This window comes from Clavelina lepadiformis, chromosome 2, assembly GCF_947623445.1.
Source record: "Clavelina lepadiformis chromosome 2, kaClaLepa1.1, whole genome shotgun sequence".
In the NCBI taxonomy this organism is placed as follows: domain Eukaryota; kingdom Metazoa; phylum Chordata; class Ascidiacea; order Aplousobranchia; family Clavelinidae; genus Clavelina; species Clavelina lepadiformis.
Window position 1 is genome coordinate 13,713,464 of NC_135241.1, and position 22,667 is coordinate 13,736,130.

The window sequence follows — 22,667 nt, forward strand, 5'->3', positions numbered from 1 at the left end:
TTGCAATAATATAGATCCTTCCGGTTAAATTTACCGTGCAAAAAGCTTATGGATGTTTAATTTGATATTTCAATGAAATACATAAATGTTGGTCTATAAAAATTGTCCTTAACTTTGACTCATTATAAAACCCCAAAAGGGTAAGTAGGAACACCAACACTAAAACAAATATATTCAATATTTCTTCAGTAAAACTTTAATTTCTGCAACTTCAATTTGTTAATGCCAGATAGGCCATCCCACTTTCTTCCCAATTTTAAAGTATAGGGTTACATTGTTAAAAATCAACACAAGACAGACAGCTCATTAAAAATAGAAACAGTGGCAGAAAAGAAAACATAAACAGAAGGTAATGGCTTGCATAAGCATTAAACAAATTTTTAATACCTTTGAAACTAGAGGAGACGCCAGATGTTTTTGGCTAAATGGCACAACAGAATCAAAATCATTTCCATCTGACTGAGATAACTGCTTTCGATATTCCTGACGTTTTGTTTCAGCATTTGCTCTTCGCCTTTCTCTTTCTTCACGTTCAAGGCATAATTGCTCCTAAAAAGAACCAGCAAACTACTTTAAGCCACAGAAATAAAAAAATACAGTAATTAAGAAAAATTAATGGACATTTAGCAAATTCTTAATTACATTGTAACATTATACTTCGCAAATGACTAATGCTTATAGTAAAATATGTCTTTTGTGAAACAAACCTTAACCTATGTTGGGATTCTACTGCTGGTACCTTAGAACTGAAGACCGATTAAAGTACTATAATGTCAATTGTAGTTTAGGCAGAGACAAAGTTGAGTTAAAGCAGCAACTGTGCAGCTACTTGATACTTAATGTCAGTTTTCAAATCATCTTGGCTACTACTGTTTGATTGTGGCAACATTATGAAAGCCTTCGAAAACTACTATTTGTTAATAACTGCATCATTTTGTGGGTTTGTGATGCTTACCCTCATCAAGGAATCAAAAAGTTAAATTTTGGGCATAAATTTTATGCAAAGAAGGAAGCTCCAAAGAAAACAAGTTTTATTGCTCCTGCCACAAAAAAAATTCATCAATAAATGTTATTTACTCCATAAAGCAGTTATGTACAGAAATTTAAACTTTTTTTAGGATTTTGAGCGCATTTCCATTCATTTGAATTTTGTCTCAGAGTTATATTTGTTAGACATTTCATTGTTACATTGTGACATCTCAATGTACTTTATGTTAGGGGCTATTACAAGTTTGTGTTGGGGGGAATTTAAAAACAATGAGAATATTTAATTGAGAAACGTTATTGGCACTTGTACTGCAACACTGGACAGGTGCGCAGTAATCAGGAGCATATTAGTGTCAAAGCACCCAGAGCCGCTGTACAAAAGGACACCCCCAAGTATCCTCCCCCACCAGTATTTTATTAACGTAGCAGAGAAGCTTGCGAAGCATTTAAGATGTTGGCGGTATGTAAGCGATCTGTCCAAGATTGCCATATACCGACGCTGATGTTAAACATCAGAACTGATATATCGGCCACTTTAATGATGCTTTGGAATCAGTTCTTTTTTGGTGATGCATCGGTCGAAGTTTTGTATTTTGTACTTTTTTAAGGTACTGCTTTTTCGCCTTTTATTAGTTCTCTTAAAGGAAAACGTTTACTCGCATCAACAGGAAATTTCTTAAACTTTAAGCGAAAATGGTCTACTGTATATACTAGTGTATAAGATAACCATGTATCAAACGTAACGATTTATCACAACTGGTTTTACTTCGTCTGTTTATACCTCACTTTTGAAGACATGATAATTTAACACAGTTGTAAATCTTTATGCTACGCAGTGTTCTCGCTTTAGTCTGATAGTTCTGTACATGTCTTTAGTCTTCCATTACCGCTATACATTGCATTGTATGTGTATACATACAAAATTTGTTGAGTAAATAACTCTTAGTATTACTGTAAGTGTGTCACTGTGGACATTCACCTGTTTGTTGTCAAATATATTGACTTTTATGTAGAAAACGTTATTGCTGCCAACGCTATAACCATAGGCGCCAAACTTTTCAAAATCCTGGGTATGCTGAAAAGTTTATGACATCACGTGATGATACAATTTAGTTAAAACATAGAAAATGCACAGTGAAGGTAGAACTTCATTAAAATCAGCGATGTGCCAAACTCCAGGTTGCAATTGCACGCTTAGCAGTGCCCGGATGATCATTCCTGCCGTCGTAGTTATTCATTTCAAACAGTATTCATCTTGACAACATCTTAATACAAAAATAAGTCACTGCGTCCAAGGTTAGTAAATTAAGGAGAGAAAAGGCAATGTGCTAATGCTCTATGCAACACAACATTTAGCAGCAAACACAACGATTTATATTAGTCTGATCCTCTTGGAGCAATTAGTTGTTTTTTTCATTTAACAATTCAAAGTTTTCAAAGACAGTCAAAAGATGTATCTCAATGTAGATAGCCTAAAATTTCAAAAAATGCATAAAATTTTAGGGAGCCTGGCTTTTTTGGGCAATTAATGAATTGAAATGGCCCAACGCCTAATCGTGTCTCATTCATCAAGTCGTTTTTCTACCTCCACGCAATACAAAGCCAACTAAATGCATGCATGACACGTATGTCTATCATCGCATTGCAAAATTAATGTACGAATATGAAATAATGTTGGGCAAGGAAAACTTTTCGCATTCAAGTAAAGCTCAAGACCTCACCCAAAACAAATTTGTTATATATCAGTATATTGTTGGCATAAATAAATGCAGAATTCTTTAAGTGGCATTTGTCTGTCATGCCGTTAAACAGATTGTAAGATAGTGGACATTGGTAGCAAAATCGTTAAATAAAATTAAAATGTTTAACGTATTATTTAATTGCTCTTAATGTGCCAAACTAAAACGTTAAACAACAAACTAAACAACGTTGTGCTGCGAAAGTTTACGCTGTTTAAATGAAACATTGTGAAAAGCTTATGATATAATGGAAGAAGGATAAATAGATCGCTCGCATAGTTTGCAAATAAGGAACAGAAAGAAGGTTAAACAAAATTAGAAAGTTGATGAAACTTTCACTGCTGCGCTGATATTAAAAAATCACATAAATATTTTCAAAATTGCATTTCATTTTTATTGTGTTATAAGTTTGCAGATTAAAATAAATCAATGATCAATTACGTAAGGAAGTGAAGCTTAGTTGAGCTCTATAGCGCGACGATAGTATAAACATTAACCCTTTTTTACCTAGCCAAGCCTGAGCGATTCGAGTTTGGTCAGTGAAGCCTGCCACATGTGATGAACAATTTCTACTCGCTTGGATACTTATTTACATGAATTTAGTTCTGGCAAGTTTGAAAGCGTGTCGAAGTTCCAACTACAATACAGTAAAGGCAACCAATGTCTGAATTACAATGAATTGCTAAAATTTCCAAATATCAAGAAATTTTTTTTCAACAAAGTAATCTTTAGAACAACAGTATGCACGAAAGTGGGAACCTACATTGTGATAAAAAGGTTATAAGATAGTTGGGAATATTAAAGTAAGTTAGTCTTTAAGTTTACATAAGAATTCCCTGCTTATATTCCCTCCTATTTCTTTTCAAATCAAATCATCGCATGCGCATCTACGCATGTTAACCATGTGATTAATGTGAGAGTTGATGCACTCAGACGTGTCAACTCATTTTGCTTTTATCTAATTTTCGAAACGAGAGAAAAGCGTGTTAGTGAAGCGGGTTGAACTCGCTTAAGGTCGTCATTTAAAAAGGGTTATTGGTACCGTAGTATAACTAATTAACAGAACGGAAAAGTTTATGAAAACTGAAGGGAAAAAATGGGTTTGGTGGTTGGATTTAATGAAAAAGCAAATTAAAACATTCCAGAATCGCTGGTGTAATCTAATACATTAAATACATCTAATAAATTTCTCTTTTTTCTGACATAAAAATACTTAATACCTTCTAGGGATGTAAGTTACTATTACTACTAACAATAAAAATTACTATTTGTTATTGAATGCAACTCAATAAGTTGGTTGTGACAGTTGGACTTCAAAAAGTTAGGAAAACATATTAATTGTAAGCACGTGTAAAATACTGGCAGAAATAAGTTTATCGTATATACTAGCCCTGATTGTGATTATATGAGAATAGTACAGATGATACTAATGTTTTTATTGTTTACGAAAGTTAACAAATGTTATTTGTTTAACAGTGTTATAAAAAAAAATTAATATCACATTAACATTGTCAAGATTATGAGAGTTTGTAACACAGTAAGAAAATGCAAATGTAAATCAATTTGTTACACCACTTTTAATAGCATATACACAGGAAAACAAATAAGTGGCTAAATTGCAACAAACAGTTAACCAAACTGGGTATTTTGTAGGAAGTTGTGTTACCTTTTATAACGATTACGTTATAGGATGCTTCTTGTTTAAAAGCACAACAAATCATTGTTACAGAGTTGTAGGTAACGTGATGACACATCGCTAATGTAATAAACTAAGACTTCATGGTGTGAGGGGAAATTATTCTATTGTAGTCAAAGGTATCACAAAAACATCGAAAAAAGGTCAAAAGCAATAATCTGGACTAAAAAACGGATATAGGTGGGCTTATACACCGGCATATCCAGTAAGTATGAGTGAGCAAAGGTTCTTGGAAAATTGTTTAATATTTGCATCTGCAGTTTTGTCAAACTTAACTAGCACACCATACTATTCTGTGCTGACTGATAGTGATGACTAGGGCGATTATTTTTTGACTTGTCAAAAAAAGTCAAAAATTTGTCAAATTTACAGCGTTAGGTCAAAAATTGTCAAAATTGTTTAAAAAGTCAAAATTTTTTACCAAGTCAAAATTGCTTAAAAACTGCATTGTCGTGGTGTCGTAGAGGTTGCACTGTAGGTGAACTTGTCATTTTACATTGTACACCTTGCAGCCTACTGTATACTGTTGTAAATGGCCCATTGTCTACTTATTGTGAATCAGCTCTTGCTTCGGTTTTGCTTTAGATACTTCATGTATCTTTAGTTTAGACCAGTAGTTCCCAACCTTTTCTGGTGTCGGGGCTGAATTTCAAATTTCAGAGTACGTATGGAGCCACATGAAAACACTCAAGTAATTAGAACAAAAATTTTAAAGCATGAAAGCATGTAGGCCTACCAACGAATAGCAACACTAACAAGAAAAATAACACAAATCAATTTAATGTCCACCTTGACTCCAACTGACAAGTCAAAAAATAATCGCCCTAATTACAATAAATAGATTTTTTATATTTTTTGAGGGATTTTCAGGGATCAATGTGAGCCGCAAGAAGGCTAGCTTGGTACCGCATGCGGCTCTAAGAGCCGCGGTTGGGAATCACTGGTTTAGACAAATGTATTGAACAGTTTTTTTTGTGTTTTAGTTGTAGTTTTTTGACAGTGATTTGTAATTAGCTCATTTCCCTTTTCAGAATAGGCTAGGTCTGTGTTCAGCTTTTTGCCCTTTATTACTGCAATAAATTTTAACTTTTTGTACAATAATGGGTAATTTAACTACTTGAAATCTTCATACGTCAAAATTTGTCAAAAAAAAGTTTTGTAATGTCAAAATTTGTCAAAATTTTCAATTTTTAGGTCAAAAACTTTTGTTTTTTAGGTCAAAAAATAATCGCCCTAGTGATGACACAAACACAAATTGTTGACTAATGATATAACTGACAGCATGATTGCTAGAAATGTAGGCACAATTTATAGACATTTCTAACTCCTAGAATTATGAAAAGTAAATCAGCAACAACTAAACCAAAACTGTCAATTTCAGCTGAGAATGTGAAAATTACAACATACTTTTACAGCTAACCAATGAGTCGTAGTTAGAGAATTATGTACGAAACACCAGATAAGGAATCATCAAGTAACAAAAATTGAATGATGATTTGGGATCTGGCTAAATATGAAATTTTTAAGTGGGCTGCACTAAAAAAAGTATAGAAAAGTGTAGATAAATGGCTTCAGGTATAGAGAGGAAGGTAGAGCAACTTTCGTGCAACATAGAAATATCATCAGAAAGTCTGCAATCCAAGCTGCGCAAGGAGTAAAGACTTCCAGTAACGATATATGTTAGCAAGAAGTCCTTGGAAGAACCTGTCATGGTCCCTCATGCTAGGTATTTAAAAGAAATGAATGTAGCTGTTACTGGTTCATAACTATTCAAAAATGGGATTCAAAAAAATTTCTCTACAAAATTAAGTAATTCCATTTTACACATCCATATCAAAAAGACAAACCACGTACCATTGATGGAAATTTGTGTACCATAAATTAATCAATGGCAATATCTAGGCTGTAACTAGATTATTTCAAAACTGTAGGAAAGAAACTTGTACATACTATCACCACTATCAGTACTTAGAAAAATTCATAAAAACTTGCATAAACAATTAAACATAGTAAATTTCCAAAAATTGTCTGATTTCATAACAAAAACATTTGTACAAACCTGATACTTAGCTTCACGTATGGTTGCTGCTTCCTGTTCTTTCAATTCATCTTCTTGCTGTTTTATACGTCTTAATGTCTGTTAATAAAATATGTTGATTAAAGTATATAACATGGAGTAAGAAAAACTCACATTTAAGGATTGTGAGGTGGCAATAATTAAACAAATGCAGCAAAAGAGATATTTCAATATTTATCTGTGCCATTCTGTTCAGAAAGTGAGTGTGTGTTACAAACTGTTCAAAGTGCTATTTAATAGAGAAGTCTATAGCCGTCCAACTTCCATTAAAAATAGAACCTGTTACCATTGAAACTAAATAGTCTTTCAATAATGCAATTTTACAGAAGAGCATTTTAAATATTTTCCCATAACTTTGATATTTTCTTTGGTAAATTATGACTAAGTTATACTTTAATATAGTTGTTGTAATCAATAAAGTGAGTCAAACTTGGAATTTTGCATGTGATATGATACACTTACATGACTGTAGTAATGACAAACATAAATACAAGAAAATGGTTCCAAAAAAAGCTATCCAGATGGTAGGGAGGATGGCAGGCCGACCAGTTTTATTACAGAGCTAACTGTAGTTTAGAGCCTTCATTTTCAAGTCAACAAGCAATCCATGAGAGCATGATTAAAAGTGAATCATACAAAACCACAAAACACAAAACCTGCTCGTTTAAAACCGGTCTAGTAAAAGTGCTGAAAAATTGAACAAAAATAATGGATATACCAAAAAAACCAAGAGTTGCGGTTGGTTACGATTAAGTACAACAAAAGGCTTTACATATGAAGAATGATATTCTCTACAACAAAAGTTCCAACAAAAAGCCGCACAGCGTAAGGGGGCTATTAAATCCAAAAATGTGCATATTTCAAACGTTTTTGAGAAAGTTAACAAACCAGGTTCCATCTTCTCATGAACCACAATGACAAGTTTCAAAGTAATCCAAAAAGTTTGAGAGGGTTACTAGAAATGAAAGAAAAATTGAGAAAAATCATGGCAATTAGTAGTTGGAAAATCCAACTTGAATGCAAAGAAAAAACAAATTTTTAAGCGGATGTTCCACAGATGAAAACCAATCTCTGATTTCATATAGCGATAAACAGAACAATCTCAATTGTTGCTTGATAAGCAATATTGAGACTGCCTAGCTTAACCTAGCATACCTGGTGACTTGACTATGATGTTGATGTTGATAGAACAAATAACACTCGTGTATAAGATTTCGAAACATTTTGTTCTGTCAACAAGGTGATGAAACAAAGAGGCTGAAAAGTTGCTGGGAAAATGTTAGGCTTTCAAGAACAAGTTGATTTTGTATGATATCATTTTCGAATCAAGGAAGTGGAAAAGACAGTCAGAGAAGAGAGTTTCCAAAAATTCCTTTCCCAACTAAATAAAAACAATATTAATCATCTCGTACAATGATGTTTTTTCTAGCATTATGTGGTAAATTGATCAGAGGCAAAGTTATTAAAAATTGTAGGGGAATTCCAACAAAATGATAAAAAATTTCAAGGCAAAGAAATTGGGATTACAACAAACTACAGTATGTTAAGAGGAGTGCATCAGTGGGTGCTATGCTGAAAATCTCAAATTACCAGAATAAAAATGATTAAAATAGAAAAGGTTTAAAGCAATTAAAAATAAATCAGAATAAAAACGATTTAGATATAATGATCCCACTTGGTTGATTTCTTGGCCTCGTTTTAAAACAATCACTTTAATAAAGAAAATGCATTTAAACACTACTTGCACCAAGTGTTACAGCTGCTTTTCTGGCTTATGAGCACTGCGCCGTTATATCATTTTGAATGGTGGTCTTAGCGCTAATCCTTCTTCGTCGTTTGAGCGTTTCTTCTTTCCACTTCCAAACTAGATTTCCAGGCATGAGGTCATCAGCCATGTGATTGTATCTTCGTCCAATCTTTTCAGACCACGCACACCATGTGGGGGCCGATGGATTGGGCAGTCATTGATGACATGGTCTTCTGTCTGCTCTGTGGCACCACACTTGCATCCTGATGAGGGAGCCAGTCCCCATTTGTGCATATCTGAGCGAACCTAAACACTTGCTATCTACAGCTGTTTCTTTTTTCATTAGCTCTTTTGGCAAAAGAAAAACGTTAGTAAAATAGACACATCCTGAGAGTTTCATTTTGCCAAATTACAACGGGAACCTTTTAGGGGTGCTAATATACGCGAATTTCAAAGCACACGTATTGGATGACGTTTGAGTAGTGGTTAACAGTTGTCTTCCTCACGACGCAAAACATTAGTTTGCCATGAAACATGCAAGGATCTTCCCAGCATATGTTGCTGCAACGGCTCTGCATCACCACAACACAAATGGAGAATTTGATTTTAATGCACCAAACAGGAATGACTTGCCTGGCCATGAGGTACAACCAACTACGTTCTTCACTATCGAAGCTTAATGATATCAGGCTTCGTTTTGTTCTATTCTCCGTACCATTCATCTGGCGGGGAGTGGTGTGGCAGCCACGGTGTTTTTTGCGGTCATCACTCGGACATATCCCTTTCATTATGTTTACGGTGGGAAGTGTGCTGTTTTCGTGATCTTGTAAATATGTGTGTGTGCTTGTCTTCGGAAGACAAGTACTATTATTGCAACACGACAATAACAAGTTTCTTTTTCATTGGTGGAAATTGTTTTCAAGTACGTTCGAGACAGCTCGTGATAGCTGGGAAGAACGCATAACTGTCTCGTCATTCACTAGCGATTTGTAGTCATAACCTTATGAGCATCACGTGCCAAACTTCAGGGAGCCCCACGAAGAATTTTGAAAAAGGAAACTCGTTCTTTGCAAAGTTTGGTCAGGTCCTAATCCAAAAACCTTATCTATTCAACATTAATTAGACAAAAACCTTCGCTACTCCAACAAAAAACATTTTTAAAAGTCACGAATTAGGGGAATCACAATATTTTGAAATGTAGATTTTAAAGTTTGACAGACCCAAGGAATTTCAATACCTCTCACCTATGGGTGTCACCCATACTGATTGAAGCATCTACTCATGATATCTCATCCATAACATCTTTTACAGCTCTGTAGAACTGAAATACAATTTTTCCATCAGAAGCTGCTGATGGTGCATAGATCTGAAGCATTCTGAACTTTACTGGTTTTGAATACAACTTGAAGAGTAAAATTACACAATAACATTACACATTTTGAAAGGATTTTGTTATTCCAACCCTGTGGTAATATCATTCTTGTTTACATGCCCTGTATAAATGACCTGGTTAAAATTTAGTATACAAGTCTTACTCAAAATCATAGTTTCAAAAGTAAATTCTAATTAAGCTGTTTTGATGAAACTTTTTTGACGCTACACATAGCTTTTGATATTTTCATTGTGTGGTGTGCATTAATTGTTGCTATAGAAGTTTCAGCATTGTATGGTGCAACTACATTTACATACAACAATCATTCATTCAGTTACAGCTTTTCATGACAAGCGCTCATGCTGTTTTCAATTAATTTATGTTGATTGCTGACTCGGTTAAACTTGAGTTACTACACCTTTCCTTTCAACGGCGTTTGATATAAAATAGAACGTTATATATTAACCCGTATGTGATGCTGGGCACAGGTCCGTTCGAGGAGTCAGATGAGTTTTACAGCTCAACCAAGCTCGGCCGTATCAAGCACGGCAGGAAACAATGTATCACAGTCTCGGTTACCTAACACTTTTTGCTAAAGCTACCGAGTTTAAAAGTTAGCAGTAAATCACATCTAATCAAATTTTCAAATAATGTCTGTGAACAGTTTTAATGTTAGCAAATGTCACTACATTGAAATGCTGCACTAATAGTTTCCATTTCTGGTATCGATAATAATCGTTACATTTTCTTTGAAGGAATACATTTTATGTAGTAGTAAAACCAACCTTTCTTTCTTCCAGCTGCTTTTGTCTCTCTTCAACACTTTCTGCATCATCATCAGCGTTCTCTTTGACAAGCTTCAGAGGTAAATCATATTGTGTGGATTGCTGAAGCTTAAAAATTTAGTTAAAACTTTTAAACATTCGTGAACACATATAAAACGTAAATAACCATAATCAAAATGAATTGCAATAAATAAAACCCGTTACTATGTTCACCACTAGACAAAATTGTAACAATAAGAGTAGCTTTTTTGGTGAAAAATAACAACTTCAGTTATGCTTTACAAAACTTTTAATACCAAAAAACCTTATTGCTACATAGAATTACTGGTTTCATTGAATGCATTCATCAAGGGTAACTGAATAGTTGCACACGATTAAATTAAGGATTCATGGCATGATGGAACTGGATTAACACTTAAGTTTTAAACTGCAATTCTCTTCATACAAAACACTTGTAATTATAATGTAACGTACTTGTAACGTAACAGTAGAACATAACAACATAACGTTATAAAATGATACAAAACTCCTTTCAAGAAGTCAGTGCATCGTATATTGCTCACACCGCATTTGGTGAGTAGGCTAGTGTTAAAATTCTGGAAAATCGCTTTCACAGAATGTAAAAAAATAACAACAGTTTTTTGGTAAAAAGGTGACCTCATATCGCCTTGCTGAAGAAAGTGCAACCGGTCTTGATAGCTCTTCTGTAAAAGCTGTTAGCCGGTTAAGTGCTGGGCAATATAGACGTGTGCCGACCACACAGTGCATTACAGCAATTTTGGGAGGAGTCAGCCATTTTAGCAGTTGGAGCCAGAACATAACAATCTATTAATGATTTGTTCAGTATGATTTTCTATTTTTGAAAATGACTACATACTTGATGATGCCACAATATTACATCATTGGTGATGTCATAATCATCCTATTTTATTGTTTTTTTATTGGAAAATAAACATTGAAAACGAAATGAATAATGCTCACAATGAATTTCTCTCGCCCACAATAGTAATAAACTATTGTGAATATTAGAATAAACAAACAAGAATAAGCATCGAAATGAACACGTAGTACTATGCAATATCTGCCGTACAGAAAGTAAGGCCAAAATGATGGCGTTAGTCTTGAATCATCTTCGCTTACTACAGTGAATGCGTTTGAGTTTTCAATCCTAGGCAGTTTTGTTTACAAGCATTTGAAAATCAAACATTCGAGACTCCTTGCAAGTGACCTGATTGCACGCACATATCCTACGAGTAAGTTGTGCAGACTCTACCGACACTGCTATGATGAGTAGCAGCTATCTGGCTGGAGTACTCCATGAAGCAAGATGTCTGTTTTTCTTTTCCTTGCATGTTGCACAACGTACAGAAAAGACTCTTCTTTTCCTTTCTGCAAAACTGATCTGCAATCTTGGAAAAGATATGATGGCAAGTTTAAACGCCATTTCAAAACTGCTGCACACAAAATCCATGTTAGGTTTTGGCAAACTGACCTCAGCCAGCATCAGCCCAGACTCTCAGAAATAGACAACAAGTAGAAAATGATGCCACATAAAACAAAACAACTCTGTTGAAAATATTTAATCTTCTCCTGACCTTATACCATCAAAATTGCCCATTGCTCAGGTACGACGAATTATTTTCTTATTTAAACAGGGGAAACTTTTTGGATTTTCTTGATTCGATGACGACTTGTGATTCTGTATTGAAGAGTGGAAAGAAAATCTTTTTTGTGGTAACGCAAATTTACACCAGCCCCGATCTTCAGAAATAAATGATTTCGTCTATGAGCGACTGAGACTATGAGAAAAGAACATGTCCAATACATATCGAAAAGTCACCTAACTTCACAGTCTTCACTTTTCTTTGGGCTTGAATATTTTAATTTGGTAACCTGTATAACACAAGTGGAAAAAAACATAGCCCACAAAATCACATCCAGCTCACCGAAGAATTTTTTGCAAGCGACAGTTTCTGTAAAGCTTGAATTTTATTTAAATCATGTATTTTATAGACTACCAAATACGAAACAAGTCCACTCAAAGCAATACTACTAAAATATCAAAATAGACAAAACCTCTTGTCAATTAGCCACTATATTATCGTATAGCAAATAACACATTTTAGCATGTCTAATATGTAAGGTACCACAAACAAAAAGTCAACCCATAGTGTTTTATCAACAAACAACTTCTAGCAATGTCCAGCCTACCAATGACCATTTTCACTTGCTTTGCTAATGCTCGTTTCAAGACTTAAAAAAGGCAAAGATAGTTCATGCATGTTTCTGAGCGCGTCAACTCGACTGGCGTAAATGATGTGGGTTAAAGACATTTAACTAGAACATCAAAAGAAGCCGAGAAACAATTCTATTTTAACAACATAATACAACATTGTATTACTTGCAATAATATTATTCGAGGGTTATGAAATTTACAATCAAGCAATAATGCCCAAAGTTCCAGTTATTTAAGAAAGGAATAAAAATATGCTGATTTCAAAAATAAAACCAATTTCTGTTATGTTTTTTCATTTACAAGTTATAGGGTAAAATTTTTCATAAAATTGTGCAAGAGGCGAATATGATGTAACCATGGTGGTTCAATGGTCAAGCCAACATAATTATTATCTGTCATGTTAAACAATATATTGCTACATTAGTTAGGTCCTATGCCTATGTGTTTACTTTTACGAAAATTAAAGAAAGCTGATCTGGCTTACAAAAAACACAGTTCCTGACTGGACCTAGACAACCTGGGGAAAAAATCACCTGAAGCCAATACAGATAACACCTGTTTAATCTATAACACATCATATAATCAGTCACTCATCAGTCAATGTGAATTTATAAAACAGAAACAACACGCAAGATGCTTACAAAGTTAGCTGAAACAACTTTTACAGTTCAGCTACCTTACATTGACCTAATATACACTTGAACACCAAACTGCTACAGTAATGTTGGAATTTAGTGGGTGTGGCCATGGCAAAAAAATTTTGAATTGGGCATCCAAAATTGAGCTGAATGGAAGCCCACTGGGCACCCATTGTTTTTTAATGAATGGTCTTCACTGCACAGTGACACTGTCCAATGACACTGCCCATGTGACTGATGTCTGGATACTGCTATTGTTTAGGGTGTGATCTGTGACAGACTATGCTAAGCGCAGAGCATGAAAGGATGTATTTGCATGAAATGACCCTGGCAATTATGAGGAGACCATTAAGAAAAAGATGAGAGGTTTTATGAAATTTTAGATCTAAAAAAAACTGCATGGTTGATTGTGTCTGTTAGGGATTAAGCTTAGTTTGCCAAAGTAGGGCATCCAACTTTTTCGGGGAGCACCCATTTTTATAGAGCCAGGATGATCAAAGACATCCACTAAAAACAGTTAAGGGTATTCAGTGCATGGTGACGTTATATTCCCTCTCTGCAAAAATTTATGGCAACGGTTTTTTTGTAACTTGTAAACAAATAAACATACAAAAATTTGGTTTCATATTTTTGGAGTAAGTGTATTTTCATTCACTTCTAAGAAATAAATTAAAAATGACTTCACTTCTCTTAAGTCAATAATAGTTTGATAACACCACTTGTAAAATACATCAGCAAAAAACTTTGTAATAATGGTAAATGATAGCAATAAATTAAAAATATACAGAATTTCCAGCCCTGTTTTTCAAAAACTATCAGAAATTAAAATTTATGAGCACTTACTTCAAGGTTTTGTTTATTTTCAGAAATCCTTTCTTCTTCATCACTCATATCATTTTTTCTTAAAAAACAAACACATCTTTAAATGAGTGCTAATATGAATAGTTATGATCAAAAAGCAAAAAAAGCCTTTTTAATAGGCAAAAAAGAAATTAGAACACTAATTGGTGTGAGATATCGAATCCAGCCACAAGCTATAATTTTTGTAATTGTGCAAATCCTAAGCTAAACATTTGTTCCAGAAATGGCAACTTCAAACCTTATTTTTGATTTTTTCAATCTATGCACAAATGAACCTTTCGTTCATTGTAGAAAAGTTAAACAACGGAAGCAAGGATATAGTTAGTCATGAACAGCTAGCGGTGGCTAATTTCTCAATGACTTATACCTACAATTCCTGTGCTTACTTGCTATCACTCACAAAGAGCTGAACTTCCTTCATAGCATACAACAACTTCAATTCATTATTCCAAGGTTTGTTATGACTGGATTAGTCATTAACACCCCAATGAAATTTGTTCCAAAAACCACATATCCTAACATTTGCCAGCTACTACATTCTTTTTTTACCAGCATTTTGTTATCGTGGCTATAATCGACATGCTTGGCTGGCCACGCACGGTTTCGAACAGCTACATGAACCCCACAAGTTTGACACCTCTGATCAACACAACATTAAAACTTAGCGAACCATATTTGGCCTATGGGCCAAGACCAGGACAAGGCTTATGTGTATGTCTGACTTGAGACAGCGGTTTGTTTTATACAGTGTTTAATTATACTTTAAGGATGATTAGTATGAAGTTGTTGATGACTATAGACAATTATTAGCTATATTACCGAGTTTTAGTTAGATACTAAGTAACAGTTATATGCTAATAGATGTGATATTCTATTGTTATGCATTAACTTGGTTATGGTTAATATGGTTATGCATTAACTTATATACATCTTGCAAAATACTGTTTTCCTTCCCATAACATGCCTGTTTTACAGCATAAACAAAAAAAAATAATTTTGAACCAAGCACCAAAGCATTCGGTGTGTGAAGCCACTGGTATGTGTTGTCTTTGCCCCATTCTCTTCTGTAATTCATTTTTTTTATTAAAATTCCTCAGCATGATGCATCATGCGAACTGTGCAGAGGCATTGACTCAAGAAGTTAGAACCTATGTACTGTACTCTAGCAAATATTATAAGCTAACCTATTTTAACAGGGTATTTATGTTTCAAACTAATAAAGTTTAACTAAACATTGGAACTTTTTGTATGTAAAGTGTTATCCAACTGCTACTGTCACATCAAATAGTCGAAGAGAAAATGCAATGTCAATAATAAAAACGCAGCTACTATAGTTTTTGTTGAACGTGTTTATTAAACGAAGATAATTAATCAATTGCTTTTCCTATTTCTTTTTAACACTTGAAAAAGTCATTATCTAGTTTGCATCAGTTATTACAAGTTTTCCTCTCACAGTATAAACTTTCCTGTATCATTGATTCTCTAGTACAGGGGTTCCCAACCGGTGGTACACGTACCACTAGTGGTACGCGGGAGCTTTTCAGGTGGTACGCGAGCAGCTCTCCGTTGCATGCGATATACAGTATAGTAGTATAAAAATTGAATTTTGAGTTGCTAAAATATGCGAACAACACTTTTATTTCTTTCCGTACTAAATTCTCTGCACTCAGTAAGCTACTTTTGTCGATCTTGCTCCCTGCTGTCATTGTTATTAATACAATGCTGCTGTGCAAATATTGGATCAAATTAGTTGTTTTGAAAATAGTGGTACGTGTTGACAATCCGTGGTGGCTAAGTGGTACGAGAACATAAAAAGGTTGGGAACCCCTGCTCTAGTACATTGAGAATGGTTGTAGCGTCGACCAAAATGCTTTCTAATGTTTAAGTTTCTGTTCTCATTCTTCGTGCTAACCACAACTCTTAACATGCTGCTCGTAAATAGTGGAATGAACTTAGTGAAAATAGTAAGGTAGTTACGTAATAATTCATTGGGTATTAATTAGTAGCACTATTAGTTTGGTGATAGTCACTCTCTTTTCAGATATTGCTCTATTCCTATTCTGATGTACTAATTTGGTGATTGTTATTCCCTGAAGTTCAGTCTTGTCATGTGTCATTTACAAGGTAAATTATGTTGAATATATTACGCAACTCATACATTACTGCTGTGATGTTTTCTTGAGTACTAAACACGGGGGAAATTAGAAGACTCAGACGTTAGTTTGAAAATAAATTTTTAAGGGTTATTTTAGCATACATCACAACTTTCTGGTAATATTTTAGAACTAGTTAGTTCACACAGCACGAGTGCTGCACTGGCTGGTCAGTTCACCCCATCTCTAATGCCACTTTTCCTCAAACATCATTCTACTTAATCGTTAAAAAAGGTATGCACAAGCAGAAGGATTACAAGTTTTCTAGACTTGTGGCAAAATTTCTGACCTGTGAAGGGTATATTTCCCCCCAAATTAGTTTGCCTTGCCCTACAACAAACAAATTCAGGCAAGGTTCAGGGCCCAGAAAACATATACTCATGTAGCTCATTCTCCATGTTGGTCCTACCAAGATGTCTTGGCTGATTAGAGCCATTACAGCTTGCAACACCACAACATCCCAAAAATCAGCATAGAACCGTTGTAGTCACAGTCTCCCAAATTCTTAGAAGCCATTAGGGGACCAAGGGTTATCATCTTGTTTTCTCATTTGTTGCAACTTGATTCCTTGTCAAACCTAAACTTTTTATAGTGTCGAGATAATACTCAGAAAAATTTTTTTAAACAAATTTAGATGGCCTAACCAGGGCTTTGGAGCCGGAGCCGTGCAATTTCAACGGAGCTGGAGCCGGAGCTCTACTTGAAATTTAAATGGAGCTGGAGCCAGTTGTTTGAAAAATAGCTCCGGCTCCGATGTATTTTATAAGATGCTATGCTACTAGCCTACTATTATAGGTTGAATTCACATAATTTAAAAGCAACCTTTCACAAAATTAAGAATTGTTGCCTCTTTAGCGCCACCCTTTCTAATTCTAACTAACTCAGGTTGCTGGGGATTTGACAGCAGAGTAGTCACATGTTTGTAGCTGCTACCGATGTCACTGACTACTGAATGACTGATTTGATAGTTTTCACTCAGGTATTTATATTGATAGTACCGTAGTTCCTTTAGCCAGTGATGTAGCAGGAAAGTTGTGGATATTACCTTTGTTTAGTTTATGCTAATCCAACCTTTTAGGGCATTTAAAGATCTTAATTCTGTACTAACGATATGAGTAAGAAAAGCCAGAAATCTGCCGTTGTCAGTTATTTTGAGAGAGTGGATGAAGAGGGTTACATTTGTCAAATTGAAAAAATTGAAGAAATTTGTGCAGCCAAATTAGGATTAAAAGTGTTCAATTTGAAACGTCACATACAACGACATCACCCTGATATTTTCAAAACTGTTCTTGAAGAAGAGCAACCAAAGAACAAAGAAGATATTCAAGACAGCAGCACAAGTAAACAACAAATGCTTTCGCAATACTTCCACAGTGAAATACTTCCACAGTGTTTCACTATCAAGTATAAGAAATATGATTCTATCTGAAGCTGAGAAACAGAAAAAAAAATTAAAAGAGGATTTAAGAGATAAATTTTTGTTTTTGAAACTAGATGCATGCACAAGACACAGAATAAACTATTTTGCAGTAAATGCTCAGTTTGTTGACTCTAAAAATGAAGTGAGCATCTTTACATTGGCAGTTAAAGACACAGAGAACCAACACTCCAACGATTTTATCAAAAGGATGGTTGAAGATGTTCTCAATGACTTTGACATATCCAAGCAACAAGTACTGGCAATAGTAACCGACAATGCTTCCAACATGACTCTGGCAGTTGAGAAATTGGCTGAAGACTGTGTTGTTGATGAAAATGAAGATGATGTTGAAGTAGAGGACATTCCAACTTAAGATGAAATAAGTACATTGGCTTTTGCATACCATTCAGAGTTTAAAAACATGTCGCATATGCGATGTGCTGCCCATACATTGCAGCTTGCAATCCGTGATGGGTTAGAAGTGAGACATGTTGCTTCACTGATCAGCAAAATTCGCCTGGTTGTGATAGCTGCAAGAACTCCAAAAATTGATGCAATTTTGAAGAGAAAGACCAATAAAGGGGCTATTAATGACCAAGCTACAAGGTGGGGTAGTACATACCTTATGCTTGAACGCCTTCTTGAACTGAAACCTGTCTTGGTAGACATTGCACATCCAAATGTATCACTGTCTGATGGTCAATGGAACGAAGTAAAACAGCTGGAAGAGTTGCTTCGCCATCCTTTCGTCACAACCAAAAAACTGCAGGCTTCTGATTTGACACCAGGGTCATTTTTCAAAGAATGGAAAAACTACTTTTCCAGTTTTCTCAAATTGGTGGCAATTTGGCTGATGCGATAAGAACATCTATGGAGCGTCGTGAGCAGGCGCTTTCGCCAATGATGTGCTGCTGGCAGCAGTATATGTTGACCCGATGTACAGGGTAATATTAAATGATGAGCAACATTCAAAAGGCAAAGCTACTTTACTCGAAATTGCTCTGTCTATGAAGGATCATGAAGAAAGGAGATTAGGTAAAAATCTGTCACAAGGTGGAAATCAAATCAACATGGGAGAATCAGCAAACTTCTCACCCACCTCAGAAGATGAGGACTTTGAAAAAATTCTAGATCGGCAGGCAAAACGTCGCAAAATTGCAGCAGAAGCTACAGATGGAAGTGCACTTTAAAGGTATAAAATGGACTTTACCAATGCATTATCCAATATGGAAAATATTGATAGGTCCTCAAAAGTTGCTGTCATGGATGCAATTTCCATGTACCCAGATATTCTGCAAAAAGTGGCGTACTCAGTTACAGCTTTGCCACCAACACATAGTGAGCGTGGAGAAACTTTTCTCCGCATTGCGCATCATTCGCTCTGATTTAAGATGCTCGATGAAAGAAGACTTGACAGAGGCAATATTATTTCTTCGCACGAATGGTTTTTGAGCTTCTTTGTGCAGAAATAAATGTTTTGTGTTCATTGATTGTGTTGTTTTGTTTGTGATTATTTTGAAACGCTAGATAGGCCCTATTCCTAATTGAACGTTCATCCTTAAATATCAGTTTTAACGTAATGGAGCCGGAGCTGGAGCAGTGGTATTAATGAGCTCCGGAGCTGGAGCTGGAGCCGGAGAAATTTAATGTTTATGCCTGCTCCAAAGCCCTGGGCCTAACGAGATAATCAAAAAGTCACAATGACAATTTTATACTTTTAACTGCTGGTTAATGAGAGAATCCACAAAATGTATATAACAAAGTAGCTTCCTGATCAAAAGTAAGATAAACCGTTGTGGATAGAGTGGGCAGGCTTTCATTGTTAATAAGTTTAACAAAACAAAACCTAATAAAAGTTTGCCATTAATTAATGACAAAACTATAAGTCGACAGAAATATTCTAGTTCATAAAATTTACCTGTTGGTTTTCACTAAGTAGGTTAACACCAAATGTAAACAGCCAACTATGTTGAAATCAAATGACAAAGATAAAAATGTTCACACCAATACTTGAAGCGACAGAAATGTGTATTAATATAATCTAAAGGTAGTTAGTATAGACAGACTAACTCATACATGTGAGCTTTCCGCAATATGGTGCCTCAACGACCAAAACAAGAAAAACGATAATACCCATAGAAATTTATATCGTTACAGGCAGGGACGGATTAGCCCACTTGGGTTTGAGGAAATTTCCTGAAATGCCACCTGAATGCAAACTTGTCAATATTCGATGATAACTATCACAACGGTTCACTAGCAACATTTTAAATATTGGTAAATTTGTTGTATCTTGAAACACTGGGCTTTGCTTTGTCAGAGCTTGTTTTTATATGTGAAGTATAGACTACAATTTACAATATAGGTAACAGAATACTCCCAATGGCTGAGACAAAAACAAATTCTTGATCTTATAAAATTGTAAAAAAATGTTTGCATGCCGGCCCAAATTTAGTCTGACAATTTTCATAAAGCTCGAATCAGAGCCCGACCCGTCTCTGGGTTGGACATAAGCTATAACATTTACATTTAAAACTACAGTACATACCATGACGATTGAAAATGATAATTGTTTCTGTCATTTAAATTATCAGTGACATACAGTAACCACACCTGGACTTTGTTAAAAATTTATTTTGCCAAATTTGAGCGACTCGCATATCATTGCAATTCTATTGCCCTTTTACTTATAATATTCTACAAACCAAGCTATTGCAAAAGTTTGATGTTGTGTTACAATTTTTTTGTTGCAAATTACCCTATTTCATGGACATTTTTGTTTTCACGCCAACTTGATAACAACTTATAAAAAAAAACACAACTTATAAACTTTTTAACTATGAATAGATACGACTTCTGTAGACAATTTTACAGTGAAGGTAAAGTTGAAAACATATGAGCTACTTGCCAAATACACTCGTCTTTCTTTAAAACAACCACTATAACTGTTTTCTTATTCACAAACCTTGTTTTGGACCTGATTTGCTCAACTTGGTACTAAAAATTTTAGTTTTACTTTGCTAATCCGCCCTTGCTAACAAGTAACGTTTCCTATTATGAAAAACAAATAATAGAAGTTGGGTTTAGACATACATGGGTTTGCACACAACAGCAAATGTTTCGGAGTCTTTGAGATTATTGCTTTCATTGTCATATTCGTCATCTCCTCCTTCATCAATTTCATCATGGCTATTCTGTAAGTTTTGCACAAATACAAATAATAGTGATACTGTATGCTACACTCAAAAACAATTGAATCACAATTCGCACTATGGGCCCTAACCTTCATATTTCCTACTGCTTGAAACTTATAAATGACCAAATAGATTAAATTACCCACCAATAAAGGCAGAGTTACAAACTAAAAAAATAAAAAATAGTAAGCTTAAACACTTTCAGTACTTACCTGAATATTACTAAAAGTAAAAACTATTATTAAATACTACAAAACCTGAATATTTTATATTTTCACTTATCGTTGTAGGTAGCTAATGCAAAAATCAAATATTTTACGATGTTAAAATGTTTTAAACCGCAATTACTTAATGTACAGCAAAATTATATTGTATTTTGCACTTTTTATGACAAAAAATCACTAGTGTTTAATGTGGCTCTGCCACACCTACTGGTTGTACAATGTACAAGTACAGAAATCATTTTAACTACACGTGTGGTAGATTGTGAAATATGATGTGCATTTCATTTTTCACCTTACAAAGGGTGAAGCAGATTTTGAAAATTTACTTGATAGATACGGGTCTTAAAGTACCAGCGTTGAAACTTCCAAAGCAATCAGGGAGCATTTATGCAGATTATCTTTTATCTTAATGAAAAAAATTATTGCATGACATGTCATAAGAAAAAAAAGACAAAATTGGCTGGAAATTCATGTATTAGAGATTTTGCCTGCCAACCATTACTTGGTTGAGTGCAAGCCCTGGGGGGAGATTTGCAAAGTTTTGCTAACGCCCTTTCTGTTCGTGGTCATCTATCCAAACTTGAAGACGCCGATTACAATGTATGTAACAAAGTTCTCTACAACGTTTTATGAAGGGCTTTACAAACTGATTTGTTGCCTTTTAGATAGAAAATAATCAGGATGTGATGAGTAACAGCAATGTGTTACATGGCTTTGTTTGTAATTCCAACTACGCAAGTCTGATATATATAATCTACAAGTGCAGTATAGAAAAAATTCTGTTACACTCTCATTTCATTCTGTCATAGGCTAAACTGCTATGCTTCCATTGCTCTTATGATAATCACAATCTAAGTCATGAATGGAAGTGTCTCCCACTGCAAAAAAATTCAAACTGATACAAAATTTCTTCTAAGTTCTCGTTGGACTGGTACGCTTGAGCAACCGGCAAATAAGACGCCTATACCTCATGATTGCAGTATTCGGGAGCACTCGTCAGTGTAACGTTACAGTATTTGGCATTTGTTAAAAAAATGTTTAACATCTGACTACATTAACATTATTCACCTCTAAAGGGATTAGTTCAACATTCTCCTTTGTTACACTGGTATGCAACATTTCGTTAGTTTGGTCAGGAAAGGTTTCAACTTCTTCCGTACCAATTGTGGTTGTATGAGAAGATTTTATATTTAGATCATTGCCTTCTTTCTGCTGGTGTTTGTTTTCTTCTGCTTCCCTTTGTTTTCTATGGAAATATATGCGAACACTAAAATTTACATACAGTACAAGCAAATAATTAATGCATATGAAAAACTGAAGAAAAGTATTGTTAATTGTCACAATAAAAACGAAATAATATCAGAAAATAATGTCATTAGCACTGCCTTAGCTCAGGGTTGTAACCAAACCTTTAACTTAAAAACTCTTTGAGGTTACATCATATGTTGCATTAAATAAATTACTATTACATCGTGGTTGTCTAAAAATTAGTCTAGTTGATGTTTTGCAGCCAATGACTTTGTTCGTGGTCGTGCATT

General features: G+C 34.7%; 2 protein-coding genes across 4 annotated transcripts in view; both read right to left on the bottom strand.

The window, feature by feature from the left end:
• The window catches only part of LOC143446467 (uncharacterized), a 46,655-nt gene that overhangs the window by 15,065 nt on the left and 8,923 nt on the right, over window positions 1-22,667 (bottom strand). For both annotated transcript variants that reach the window (XM_076946104.1, XM_076946103.1), the window contains exons 4-9: window positions 22,198-22,375; window positions 20,805-20,905; window positions 14,121-14,178; window positions 10,404-10,511; window positions 6,482-6,559; window positions 388-549 (exon numbers count right to left, since the gene is read on the bottom strand). In XM_076946104.1, coding sequence (XP_076802219.1) covers window positions 388-549; window positions 6,482-6,559; window positions 10,404-10,511; window positions 14,121-14,178; window positions 20,805-20,905; window positions 22,198-22,375 — 685 coding nt within the window. The remainder of the gene's footprint in view (window positions 1-387; window positions 550-6,481; window positions 6,560-10,403; window positions 10,512-14,120; window positions 14,179-20,804; window positions 20,906-22,197; window positions 22,376-22,667) is intronic.
• Window positions 6,531-10,397, bottom strand: LOC143446472 (uncharacterized). Of its 2 annotated transcripts, none has more exons than XM_076946117.1 (2): window positions 7,655-10,397; window positions 6,531-7,454 (listed from the first exon to the last, which is right to left on the bottom strand). In XM_076946117.1, the coding sequence occupies exon 1, from the start codon at window positions 9,032-9,034 to the stop codon at window positions 8,681-8,683; it is 354 nt and encodes a 117-aa protein (XP_076802232.1). In that variant the 5' UTR covers window positions 9,035-10,397; the 3' UTR covers window positions 6,531-7,454; window positions 7,655-8,680. Both variants share the same exon structure in this region, with proteins under 2 accessions (XP_076802232.1, XP_076802233.1).

Excerpts from the sequence above, each read along its gene's own strand:
- LOC143446472 (XM_076946117.1), bottom strand. The coding sequence starts at position 9,034 with ATGAAAGGGATATGTCCGAGTGATGACCGCAAAAAACACCGTGGCTGC.